Below are 12,726 nucleotides of genomic sequence, written 5' to 3' on the forward strand. Positions count from 1 at the left end.
TCGAGTATGGATGGCTAAGAAAAGAGACAAAAAAAACCTCGCAGGTCTCCCTGAGAAAGGCCACCAGGCAATCCTAACTAGAGCTTATCTGAACTCTTTCTGGGTTCCACCTTACTGCTCTCTTCCACATGCTTCCTGTTTTCTGTGCATTTCCAGAGCCACAGGGGAACCCATCTCTAGTTTTCTTGGGTGATCAGCCTAAGAAACAAGCACGGCTCCTTTCTCCCCTGAGGGTCAGATTAAATGGTATGTGAAATGCCTCACACAGTGCCTGGCGCATAACAGACACACAGTAGATATGGGTTCTCCCCATTTTGAGAGTCCGTGGTCACATATATTGGATGTATTTCTGGAGGGGGAATTGGATACATTGTAAATTCTTCCAGAAGCTCACAATTTTCTTAACAGGGCCATTGAGGGAGGGAGGCAAGGGAAGGGAAAGAAGCATACTCTCTTTACTGGTGTCGGTAGTTTTTCCTCAACTGGAGCATCCAGCACCTTCAGGCAGTTAAAGGTTTGGGCCTGATGCTATCAACAACCGCTGAGATGACCGCGCCCGCAGCCTTTGCTCCATTCATCAGGGCGTGCTCCACCTGCAAAGCACACCAGGCCACAGGGCAGTCAGCACGCATCCTAGCCTGGCACCCTCTGCTGCCTCTGCCCCACCATTCCCCTTCAGGAACCAGCCTGCTGGGAGTCTTTTCCCAGAGAAGGAACCAGTTTGTGCTATCATATATTTCCAAAAGTTCTAGAGCTGCGAGAGTCCAAGAGAGGCCAGGACTGCTGGAGACGGGGACCCAAGGCGACAGGCTTTCTTTCCCTTGGGAAGCATCCAGGGGTCTTGGTCCTCATCTTCCTGCAGCACAAGGGCTGGCTCCAGGTGGGGCTTAGAGGCCACTGAGCCCTCAAATGGGGAACCTGAGAGCCAGGGAGGGGAATTCACTTGGACAGAATTGCAAAGTAAATGAATATCCAAGGTTAGCCCTTGGCTGGGACCCCCAGACTCCAGGGCCCAGAATTCCTCAGAGGGCTTCAATCATGCCCTGCATCCTCGGGGGCTTTTCTTCACACACAAATGCTCATGGGATGGGAGATCCCTCGTATCAGAGCGCACCAAGACCCTGGGCACTGGTGCACACAGAGTGAAGCACAGGCGAGCAGAGGAGGCAGAGACCAGAAGAGGGCAACCAGAAAGCACAAACAGGAGCGGGAACAGGTTGGAGGCCTGGCAGTGCTCACTGGGGGGCATGAGGACAGCAGAGAGACCAACCATAGGATTTGAGCCCAGTCAGTTCAGAGAACAGAAGAAAAAAAATGGAAAAATTATGATCCACCTTTAACCCTTGATTTTTGGCATCCAGTTAAAAGGAAATAATACACAGTTCGTCGGTTCATCTCATGAGGTTTTGTCAAGGGTCAGCTACTAACAAGAACCATCCAGATTCTTACAGATACTTGGGCTTTCAAGTCTCTCGCACGTGTACTCTATGTACCACAAGACTGATTAATTCATCAATGCCCTGTACAGCAGGGGGTGGGAGCGTCACACAGCCAAATGCAACAAGAGGCAGGCAGGTAGGTAATGGAGAGGAGCAGGGAACACTAACCTCCCACACACCCCTCAGAGCCACAACCAGGTCCTGCAGAGGCTCACTATGCAAGAACAATGGCCCAATGGCCTGATCAATTGGTTGTTCAAGAAAAGCTGGAATCCAGACCTCTTTATGTAAAATGTCTAGATTTTTAAATGTTGGCAAGTAACTTAAAAAACATGTGACAACAACAGATCCAAGATGAGACCAGCACCCGCCTCAAGTCTCAGAAACCGAGCAACTAGACAGAGACCACCACCCTGGCTAAGGGCCGAGCTGGGACTCCACTCAGGGGGTGTTCCCATCAGCACCGTGCTTTTTCTCCACCTCCCTGGGGAGCAGAGGTGCACGTACTTCCTGAACCACATGGTCCTGTAAAAACACAAAGCCCAGCTCGCACAAATAGCATGAGGAAGCCAGTGATGGGCCATACTGATCCCTGATGAGTTGACAGAGCCCAAGAAAGCTCCACGGGAAGCCACCGTCAGAGTAAGTGGGACCACACCTGCTGGCTCCTGTGCACGCCGTATCTGAGGTCGTTGACGAAGTGCTCACAGTTCCCTTCGATCAGGCTGTACTGCACGATCTTGTTGATCATGTTCTTCGTGCGCTGGATGATCTTGTCCACCGGCAGGGGCAGGTAGGTCCCGTCCAGCTTGTTGTTGATCTTCCAGGAGCACCCGTGCAGCACATCCTGCAGGCGGCTATATTTTACGACTGCACGGTTGCTGAAGACAGAAGTTATGCTGCCAACCTCAAATTCCTCACCTGGAGACCAAAAGGAAAAGAAAAAAAAAAAGTGGGAAAGCTGCTAAGGGGTGGGGCGGGGCGCTGGCTCAGCCCAAGGCTTCAGGAGGGGCTTGGATTAAATGAACCTCAAAGGACCACCTTTCCAGAGAAGCCTTGGGCCTGCACACTCCACTCCCACAGGAATCTTTTAATATCCACTCCAGAAGCTCCTTAGGCTGTGGCCCTGGACTGGCCAGTACTGACCTGACCAAGCCTGAGGACTTGAGTCTTGTTTCCTAACCAGAGTTCACTCACCTCTACCCTCTGGATAAGTGTCAGCTCTGGGTAAAGGGTGGTCACATTCACAATGACATGCCTCCGTCAGGTGAGGACAAGCGGTCACAGCTCTGAATGTCCACTTCCACCACTGCCCACCTACATCCCCTGGGACTTCATCTCTACTCAAATACAGGGATTTTTATGAAGGGTTTTTTTGAAAATGGGCTGCATGTCTTCGAAAAAAAGGAGAGATATTTGAAAGCTGCTGCCTTATATTAACCCTTGGAGGAGACAGAGATTCAGAGAGGTTAAGGAATCTACTGAAGCCAGTGCATGGTCATTTAAAACCAGCTAGAAGATAGGATTTTGAATGTTCTTACCAAAAACAAATGAGAAATGTTTGAGGCATTGGATATGCTAATTACCCTAATACAATAACTACACCTTGTGTATCAAGACACCACACTGTACTTCATAAGTATCTATCATTAATGTGGCATATACAAATGAAACTGGGGGGGGGGGGAGATTGTTTTTACACTGCAACTACTTTGATAGGCAAATCCATGTTCCCCCACCACCACCTCTTTGTAAGTGTCCAAGAGCCTGAACTGTTCCTCGTTCTTCTCCTCAGAGAAGAGCAAACTTAATAAGAGCAAGCAGTAGACAATTGAACATTCGGATACAGAGATGGCAGAATCCATTTTTACAGAAAGATCTGAGGGGGGGTGCACAGTTTTAACCATTTCTTTGCTTATGCAAGAGAGGAGCTCATAGACTGCATGTGGAAAGGGGAGGTGGAGAGGAGTTTTTACATTCTTCAGTTAGGCTCTAGACAGGAAATGCAGGCAGGAAGTGGGTGGGGCTGAGAAGAGAAGTGGCGGGAAAGGGGCTCTGCTCAGTGGTAAGGTCCCAGCAAGGTGAGAGACTGGGCCAAAGCAAAAGGACTACACATGGGGATAAGTGTTGACAACAGGCTGCGGCCACAGGCCTGTGGCATGTTATTCTTTGGTAATTTCATTCTGAACAGTCAATGGGATACTAAAGTCAAATGTCCTCAGAGAGTAGTGACCAGTGACTTCTTCCCCCACCTCCAACCCTGCCCCCCAGGCACCATCTCCTGAGGCCACTCTGTGCTATATTCAGTTTTAATTGTTTCCCCTTCTGTTCCAGTCCCTCTCCATAGTCACCACCTGGTCCCCTAAAATCTCCACTAAACTTCCATTCACCCAAGTTCAACATGAGGCTGGAGTTAATGCTGCTTTGAGAACAGACGAGCCCTGGGTCGACATTTAGGGTAAAGCAGCAAGAATGAGGATGAAGGTGTCACAGGAGAGCTCAGGAGCAGGAAGCAGCATTCGGAGATAACGGGAAGGAAGTGACATGTAAGCACCCACCACCACCACCCCCCTTCAGGGGTATCTGCAGAAATATGAAGAAGGATGCTGAACTGCTGTCAGTACAGAATGGAGGCTCGTGTTTTTCTCTGTAAAAGTGCTCTAGAAGGCCAGGGAACTCAGGGGACACTCTGCATTTGTGTCACTCTCAGGCTGGACACTCAGTGGCGACTGGAGAACAGAGACCAGGCTCTACTTCACAGTTAATGAAAGTCCAGGAATGCTCAAGGGTGTTTTATTGCCAGAGAAGGCAGCAGCTGAGGGACATGGTAATTGACTGTACTTCTATTTATACTGATAACTTCAATGTCAATATTTCAGTCTTGTCTCCTCTCTTACTCGGAGGAGCCAGATGGACCACATAGTCATCTTCTACATAGATGGCCCAGTGCTCATAGCCAATTCGAAAAATCTCAATCAGGTCTCCGGGTCTGGGTCTTGGTCTGACCTGTAATTGGGGAGGAATAAAAAAAAGAAGGATAAACTGCACAGACTCAAGGAACTCCCAAGACCCCTTTTGGGGGATGAGGGAGCTACAGTTCACACATAGATCCCCTCCCTGGAGTTCATCTCTTAACAGAAAGAAAATGAAACTGGAGGAAGCTCCACAGAGGACTGCAGGACGCCCCTCTCCTGCCACCATCCGCATGATCAAGCCGTCGGGGCCGTCAGTGCAGTGATCACGCACTGTCCAGCTCCGAGTGCACAGTCTATGCCTGTGATGAGTGGCTGGGCTACTCGAAGCACTTCTCCTTTGAATGAGCATGTTGCACTTTCGGAGGAGAAGGCACTGCGGGGGCACTGAAAGAGGGGGCCCCTCCAGAGTTTGGGATCAAGGAAGGCAGGATGCTTGTTGGTCAGCGGTGGGGTATGAGGACCACCGGTAGAGCTCTGCCTCATCCCAGAACCCTCAGCCCTATCCACCTTGTAGTCTTGACCTGGTCATCACATTTCTGGAGTCCATTTAATAGGGAAACCAGGGTCCAAAGCCCTCCTTCCCCTGCCTGCACCACAGGGACTAGACCATTCCAGGCCTGCTTGCACAGACCGCACACCAGCTCCAGCCTGGCAAAATCAGTGAATCTGTTATCAAGGGAGTTGAACCACATCTCCCCGACAAAGGGTCTGAGCCTCTTCCAAGTGTGTCCTTCCTTGAGCACTGTCCCTCGGCCCTGGGAGACCCTAGAGCGTATCCTTGTTTCTTTAATCATGGTTTCATAATTCTTTAAATTCCTTCTGTTTAAACTACTTCGTGGTTTCTGTCTCCTTTTTGGATCCAAACTACTGGTAGACTATCTGTCAAAGAGGACTGAAGGAGAGAGTGTCCATCTAACAGGCATTGTGTGTGTGCATGTGTGTGCATTTCAGGGAGAGAAGGAGAGAGAGAATGAGGCCATGATGAGCATCCACATTGTTAAAATACTTGTCAAGGGGCTGTGGTTGTGGCTCAGTGGTAGAGCGATTGCTTAGCATGTGTGAGGCACTGGGTTCGATCCTCAGCACCACATAAAAATAAAAAATAAATAAATAAAGGTATTGTGTCCATCTACAACTAAATTTTTAAAAAATGTACTTGTCAAGCACTCCATCTGTGTTAGATCCCAAGGCACTAGGAATTTCTCAGAAAAGAAAATGGTACGATCTTTAATGGTACAATCTTCAATGTACACAATGAGGTGGGTATGTTGGTGAATGTGAGAATGCATGTTTGTGTAACATAAATGTGCCTGCTTGTGTGTATGTGAATGTGTAGGTGAACATAGATGAAGATGCATGAATATCTGAGAGTGACTAAATGCGTTCACATTACACATATATGTAGCAAAGCCTCAGGTTCCCCTGATAATGGATTTCTTGTAATAATCAGAGTTCTTTTATCCTGGTTATTCCAGTAGTTGTGCTCAAAAGCATAAAATTTCCCCCTAAATTCTTATTCCCAAGCTCCTCCTGCCTCCCAAACTACGGCTGTTTTTCCAGGAGTCATCCTGGGAGGAAGCTTCTGCCCACCAAGGCCTGTCTGGGCAGCAGGTCAGCGGTATGAACTACCCTAACCCGCCTATCTGCTTTCCAATTGCATTGCTCCTTACCCCGGGCTGCAATGAGTTTCTCACTTAGTCTAATTTCCTCAGGGCTGTTTCTCTCCTCCCACTTCCCAGCCTGATTTTTCCTGGCTGAGGACAGTCGTTTGCCAGAGGAAGAATTTGCAGAAGTAAAAGTGGCTCTTGTACTTATTTCTTTAAAAGCTTTTCTATCATTTACATTCCATAAGGTGTATGCATTTTAAGTGTACAGTTTGATAGCTTTTATAATTTATAGTTTGTGCAACTATCACCACAATCCAGTTTCAGAACTGACCACTATGCCCCGAAGATGCCCCATGACCATTTGCAATCCTTCCTAGTTCCTACCCCGCAGACACAACCTGTCCCCATAGCTGTCACTTCCCTTTCTCTCTACCATCCCCAACCCCAGCCCCAGGCAACCACTAAGCTACTTTCTGTCTCTGTAACAGATTTGCCTTCTCTGGACATTTCATATAAATGAGATCAGTCACACAGCAGGTGGCTTTTTGTGTCTGGCTTCTTTCACCCACAGTAATGTGTTGTCCCATCCACATCATGTCAGATATATCAGGGCTCCATTATTTGGAGGCATCACATTCTCCTTCACTGATTTTGTTCTTTGTTTTTGTCAATATTATTTTAAGTATTCTGGGTTCTTTGCTTTTCCATACAAATTTTAGGATCACTTAGTGTTGGGGACCACAAATCAAGTCAAGATGGCGCCTGGCAGTTTGCCAGGAGGAATGGTTTGTGAGGCAACACCACCGAGCCATTAAGATGATAGGGATTCCTTATTGGCTGACTGCTGTAACTGGATGATGCTAATTGAGTCAAGCTGTGTGTAATCAGTTAAGTATATATACCTCTGCTGCTTTGCAATAAAGCGGCTCCAGCTACCTTGGGTGCCCGCTATCTTGAGTTCCCGCTCAGTTCCCGCTGAGTTTCCTGGCAATAAAGCAGTTCCCGCCTTTCAACCTTCAAGTTGCTTGTCACCTCCCGGTATTTTGCCCAGCCGGACTGCGGCAGCTTAGTAGATCTATGTTTTTTTTAAATACTTGTATTTCAGGAGAGTTTGCATTTAATTTATGCATGGACTTGATAAGAGGTTTTCCAACCCAGACATGGACTGTCCTTGCATTTATTTACATGTTTTTTACTCTTCCTCACCAATAGTTTATGGTCATATTTTTTGTGTGTTCAATTTATTTCTGAGTATTTTTATGCCATTATGAATAGTTACTTTCTTAATTTCTTTTTCAGATGTTTTATAGCTGAAATATAGAAACACCCAATGGTATTTTTGTGCATTAATCTTGTAACCTGCAATGTTACCAAACATATTTATTCATTTTAATTGCTTTGTAAGTGTGTTTTTATACATGCATTGATTAGAAGTGATGAGACTGAACATCCTCACCTCGCTCCTCATCTACTCACTTGCCATTCAATATGTTAATTGCGTGTTTTCATAGGTCCTATTTTTCAGGTTAAGAAAGATCTTTTTTAAGAGGATTTTTAATTTTTTAAGAGAATTTTTATCACGAATGGCAGCTAGATTTAGTCAAATGCTTCTCCTGGGTGTTTTAGTCAGATTTTGCATTGCAGTAACCAAACCATCTGACAAGAATGACTTCGAGAAGGATAAGTTTATTTGTGGCACATGGTTTCAGAGGTCTCAGCCCATTATCAGCTGACTCAGGGGTCAAGGTGAGGCAGAACATCCTGGGGGAAGGGCCCAGTGGAGGAAAGCCGCTCAGCTCACCTGAGTCAAGAAGCAAGGGCCAGTGGGAGTGAGGAGAAGAGGCCAAGGGGAAGATGAATGCTTCCAGGGCACCCCCCTCCACCGTGACCCACCTCCTCAGGCCACGCCCCACCTGTCTACAGTTACCGCCCAGTCAGTCCATCCAAACTAGGATGAACTAATTAGTTACAGCCCTCATAATCTAACCATTCCACTTCTGAATATTCCTGCATTAAACAGGTGATTTGGGGGGAACACCTCATATCCAAACAATAACACCGGGGACATTGAGAGGATCCTATGATCATGGTCCTTTGCCCCATTAATGGTGTTTTACATTAATAGATTTTGGAGTGTCACACCAAACTTGCATTCCTAGGATAAATCTCACATTGCCACTGTGCACAACCTTTTCATGTGTTGCTGAATTCAGTTTGTTACAATTTTTCTGAGGATGTTTGCATCTATATTCTTAAGAGATAATAGTGTCCAGTTTTCTTTTCTCTGTGTATCTTTGTCCTTCTTTGGTATCAGGATAATTACTGTCTTCATAGAATGAGTAGGAAAGCATTTACTTTGTCTGTTTTCATCGAGAGTTTCTGAAGGATTGGTAACTTTTCCTCTTTATACATATGGAAGAATTCTCCAGTGAAGTCATCTGAGCTAAGCCTATTGCTCCACCCTCTGTGCTAGAGATTGAACCTAGGGCCTCAGGCAGGATAGGCAAGCACTCTACCGAGTGCTACATCCCCAGCCCTGTACAATTCCTTTCTGATGTATGTAAGATTCTTTCATTCCTGATTTTGTAAATTTGAGTTCCCTCCCTCCACCCACCCTCTCTCCCTCTCTCTCTCTGTATCTAAAAGTTTGTCAATTTTATCTTTTTGAAGAACCTGTTTTTGGCTCTGTTGATCTTTCTCTATTCCTTGTTTTATATTTCATTGATTTTGCTTCAATAATTATTTTCTGCTTTGTGGTTGCTTTGGGTTTAGTTTACTTTGTTTCTTTGCTAGTTTCTGAAGGCAGGAGATTAGATTGCTGATTTGGGGTCTTCTTTTCTAATGAGGGTTTACAGCTATAAATATTCTTCTAAACACTGCTTTAGCTGCATCTCATAAAACTTCAAATACTTTGTTTGCATTTTCATTCAGCTAAAAGTATTTTCTAATGTCTCTGCTTCTTTTCTGACACGTGAGTTATTTAGAACTATTTTAATTTCCAAATACTATGATTTCCCAAACTGTTATGATGTTATTTCATGTGATCAAATAAAATATTTCATATTATTTCAATCTCTTTAAACTTATAGACACTTGCTTTAGGTCTTAAAATAGGGTCTACCCTGGAAAACATTCATGTACACTTGAGATGAAGATATATTCTGCTGTTGTCAAGAAGTGTCAGGACAAGCCGGACTGTTGTTCAAATCTTCTATAGTCTCATTGATTTCTTGTTTAGTTGTTCTGTCCATTTTCGGGAGTAAGATATTGAAGTTTCCAAACTATTATTTATGAATTGCCTATTTCTCCTTTCAATTCTATCACGTGTTGCTTCATACATTATAGGGTTATGTTGCTGGGTGAGCATGTGTTTTCATAATTGTTATATTTTTCCAATGAATTAATTTTCTGTCACTATAAACTGTCCCTTTTTTCTGATAATATTCTGACACTCCTGCTATTGCTACTATTTACCATTTTTTTGTATCCTTTTACTTTGAACTCATCTCTAACTTTGGATTTAAACTTTGGATGGGATACGACTCAACCTTGTGCTACCAAGTCAGATGACTTCTGCCTTTTTTGAAACATTTAATCCATTCACATTTAATCAATTTGGATTTATGTTTGTCATTTTGCTATTGGTTTTCTACAAATTGCATGTCTTTTTTTGTTTGTTTGTTCCTCCAATACTCTTTTACCAATTTCTTTTGTATTAAATACATACATAACTTCCAATGTATCATTTTCATCCCTTTGTTGAGTTTTTATATTTTTAATTATCTTCTTGTGCTGATTGCTCTGTGGTTTTCATAATATGCATCTTTACTCATCGCTATCCACTTTAGGGTAATGTTAACTGAATTCCAGGAAAATGTGGAAACTTTGCTTAACTTTGTTTAACTCCCTTCCCTCCCCTCTCCCTTATCCTATTATTGTCAGACATATCTACATAAGTTGTAAATTCAATATGTTAGAAATATCATTTTATACAAACTTCCATTTTTAAATTAAGTAAGGGAGGAAGAACATACATAATATATGTATAATAACAACATGTATAGTATAGAGAGAATTTTATATTAACTACGTATCTGTCATTTCTGGTGCTATTTCTGTCTAGTTTCATATCCTGATTTGATGGAGCTTTTTTTATTGCACTATTGTTATCATATTTATTACATCTTTGCATGCCAGAAGACCAAGGACAGAACTGAAAATTATTATTTCATCCAATTGTCTTTTAAATGAGGTTCATGCTCTCTTTTATAATGTAATAACCTTCCTGGTACTGTGATGGCTCGGATCTGGAATGTCCCCCAAAGGCTCCTGTGTTGAAGCGTGGTCCCCAGTGCAGCAGTGTTCAAAGGTGAGGCTTTTGGGGAGGCGATTTTGGGAGTGCTCTGACCTCATGAATGAATTCCTCCATTGGTGATTTCACAGCTGAATGGACTATCAGGAAGTAGAATCAGTTGGAAGATGTAGGTCTCTGGGGCATGTCCTGGAGGGGTACATCTTATCCAAAGCAGTGGGGACAGCCAACCATGGACTAAAACCCTAAGCCAAAATAATCTTTTCTCCTTTAAATAGTTTCTATTAAGTATTTTGAGAGACAGAAAACTAAGCAGGTGCTTCACATTTCCTCGTGTGGATTAGAATTACTCACTTCAGGCAGCCTGCAATCCTGGCCTTCCATGGTCATGTGCCACTGAGATGACCATTGTTATCAACATGATCTCCGGGCCACGGCACTTCCCAACTGTGCTCCTAACAAAGTTGGTTTCCTCGGCTGCCACTGTCAGGGCTCCCGGGCGGCCCACACTGCAGCCCGCAGGTCTTCCTGAGGTTCTGAGTTCCGTAGACCTTCTCGAGCTGACACTTCTCAAGCACTGTACGTATGCCCCTGATTGAATTTCCAGACCCTTTAAGTGGCGACTTGAGCAGTTCTGTCAGACCTTATTTTTGCTTTTTGGGGAGAGGATGTGCTACAATCTGAACTTAGCTAATCCAGAAATCCTGCTCACTGTGGGAGGATGACTTTTTATGGGAACAAAGCAGACGGTGTACACCACAATACTTCATAAGAGGAATCGAGGCCAAGAGAAATTAAGTGATCTTCCCAAAGTCGCAGAACAAGTCTGTGGGCCACAGCCGGGACCAGAACTAGGTTCTAGCCACACCAATTCTTCTGCCTTAAAAGGGAAGTGCGGTGGCAGTCAGCATCCACTAGAGAGCCCCCCCAAGCCAGGCTTCTCACCCAGAAAGCAAAATTACAGGGCAGAACTAAAACTGGATTTCATATTCTTTTGCCCTAGGACCAAGGAAAGAGAAACGGATATAGCCCTCCTTATACCCTAGAAGGTGGTGTGTCTGGGAGCTAAGGGTTGTGAGGACAGCATGTAATGGTGACACTGATTCAGAAGTGATGCGATTATGGCAGATGGCACGCGATGGATATGGTGAAGCAGGGGTGGGGAGAGAGGGAGGGAAGGAAGGGGAAGAGCAGAGAGGAGCTTTCTCTTTTGAGAACATTAAAAAGGAGCAATTACCAGTTCTCCTTGTGAATCAAATGTTAATAAGAGTGTATCATGTCTCCTTAAGCAAATGCCTCTGCCTTGATAGATGGTGGAGGGATCTAAAAGAAATGTTTCAAAATGTCCACAAGGAAGTCTGAATCCCAAGCATTTTCAAACTCTTTTTAAAAATATGAACACAAGCCAAGCACAGTGGCTCACACCTATATTCCCAGCAGCTCAGGAGGCTGAGGCAGAAGTGACGCAAGTTCAAAGCCAGGCTCAGAAACTTAGGGAGGCCCTAAGCAACTTAATTTCTAATTTATCATTTTAATGATAAAACCCTGGTTTTATCATGGTAAAATCCTGTCTCTAAATTTAAGAAATAAAAAGGTCTGGGGATGTGACTCGGTGGTAAAGTGTCCCCTGGGTTCGATCCCTGTACCTCCCTCCCCGCAAAAAAAAAATTAACATAGGTTCAAATTTTGCGTGTGCTGATACAGTTTAATTTACAGTTTAAGTATATACAGATCTTTGATTCTCAGATTTTCTACTTAGTTTTTCCTTTTGAGAGAGGGAGATGACTTACTCCCTTTAATGTCTTTAGCTGGACACGTGCACTAACTAGCTGAGGCCCTTTCCACCCTTCCATACGCGTGACACACAAAAGCCCAGAGGCCTGTCCTTACTGATACGGTTACCTAGAGGCCATTACATCTAAGTCCTGACTCTGGACAGGAAAATAAGAAAGGTCCATGGATAAAGGATGAGCAATAAGTGTAGATGCAGGTGCAGAACTCAAATCCCTCAAAGTCAGCCATGTCTGGCCCTGATCAGGGTGGAGGCAGAGATGGCCACAGCAATGCCACAGGGAAGGCTCTGCTGAGTGGGTCCACAGGGACACCCAGGTCAGATGTTAGTACCCTGAACCAACACCTGACTCCATCTCACTCTACCTGAGCGCAAACCCCTGTACCTGGGAGCCCTGCCCAGTGCCATTCCCCCTCCACCCAGGCCATCAAGCCAGCTGGACAGTCACATCTGTTCTTCCTGGGAACATGTGGTCCCCCATAGACCTACTTCCCTACCAACCACATAACCAATGACTTCCCACCCCTGACAGCACAACAACAATCAAAGCCATCAAAGGAATCCTGTTGTTCTTTCCTGGAATAAGTGAACACAGACAATA

At 44.8% G+C, this 12,726-nt stretch overlaps 1 protein-coding gene across 1 annotated transcript in view; it reads right to left on the minus strand.

Moving 5' to 3' along the window:
• Plaat5 (phospholipase A and acyltransferase 5) overlaps window positions 1-12,726 on the minus strand; it is a 27,372-nt gene continuing 14,646 nt past the window's right edge. Inside the window, exons 5-7 of the mRNA XM_076847406.2 lie at window positions 4,337-4,445; window positions 2,098-2,360; window positions 1-593 (exon numbers count right to left, since the gene is read on the minus strand). Of these exons, the coding sequence (XP_076703521.2) occupies window positions 501-593; window positions 2,098-2,360; window positions 4,337-4,445 (465 nt within the window). The 3' untranslated portion in view covers window positions 1-500. The remainder of the gene's footprint in view (window positions 594-2,097; window positions 2,361-4,336; window positions 4,446-12,726) is intronic.

The sequence above is a fragment of the Callospermophilus lateralis genome, chromosome 2 (genome assembly GCF_048772815.1).
Source record: "Callospermophilus lateralis isolate mCalLat2 chromosome 2, mCalLat2.hap1, whole genome shotgun sequence".
Taxonomy (NCBI): Eukaryota; Metazoa; Chordata; class Mammalia; order Rodentia; family Sciuridae; genus Callospermophilus; species Callospermophilus lateralis.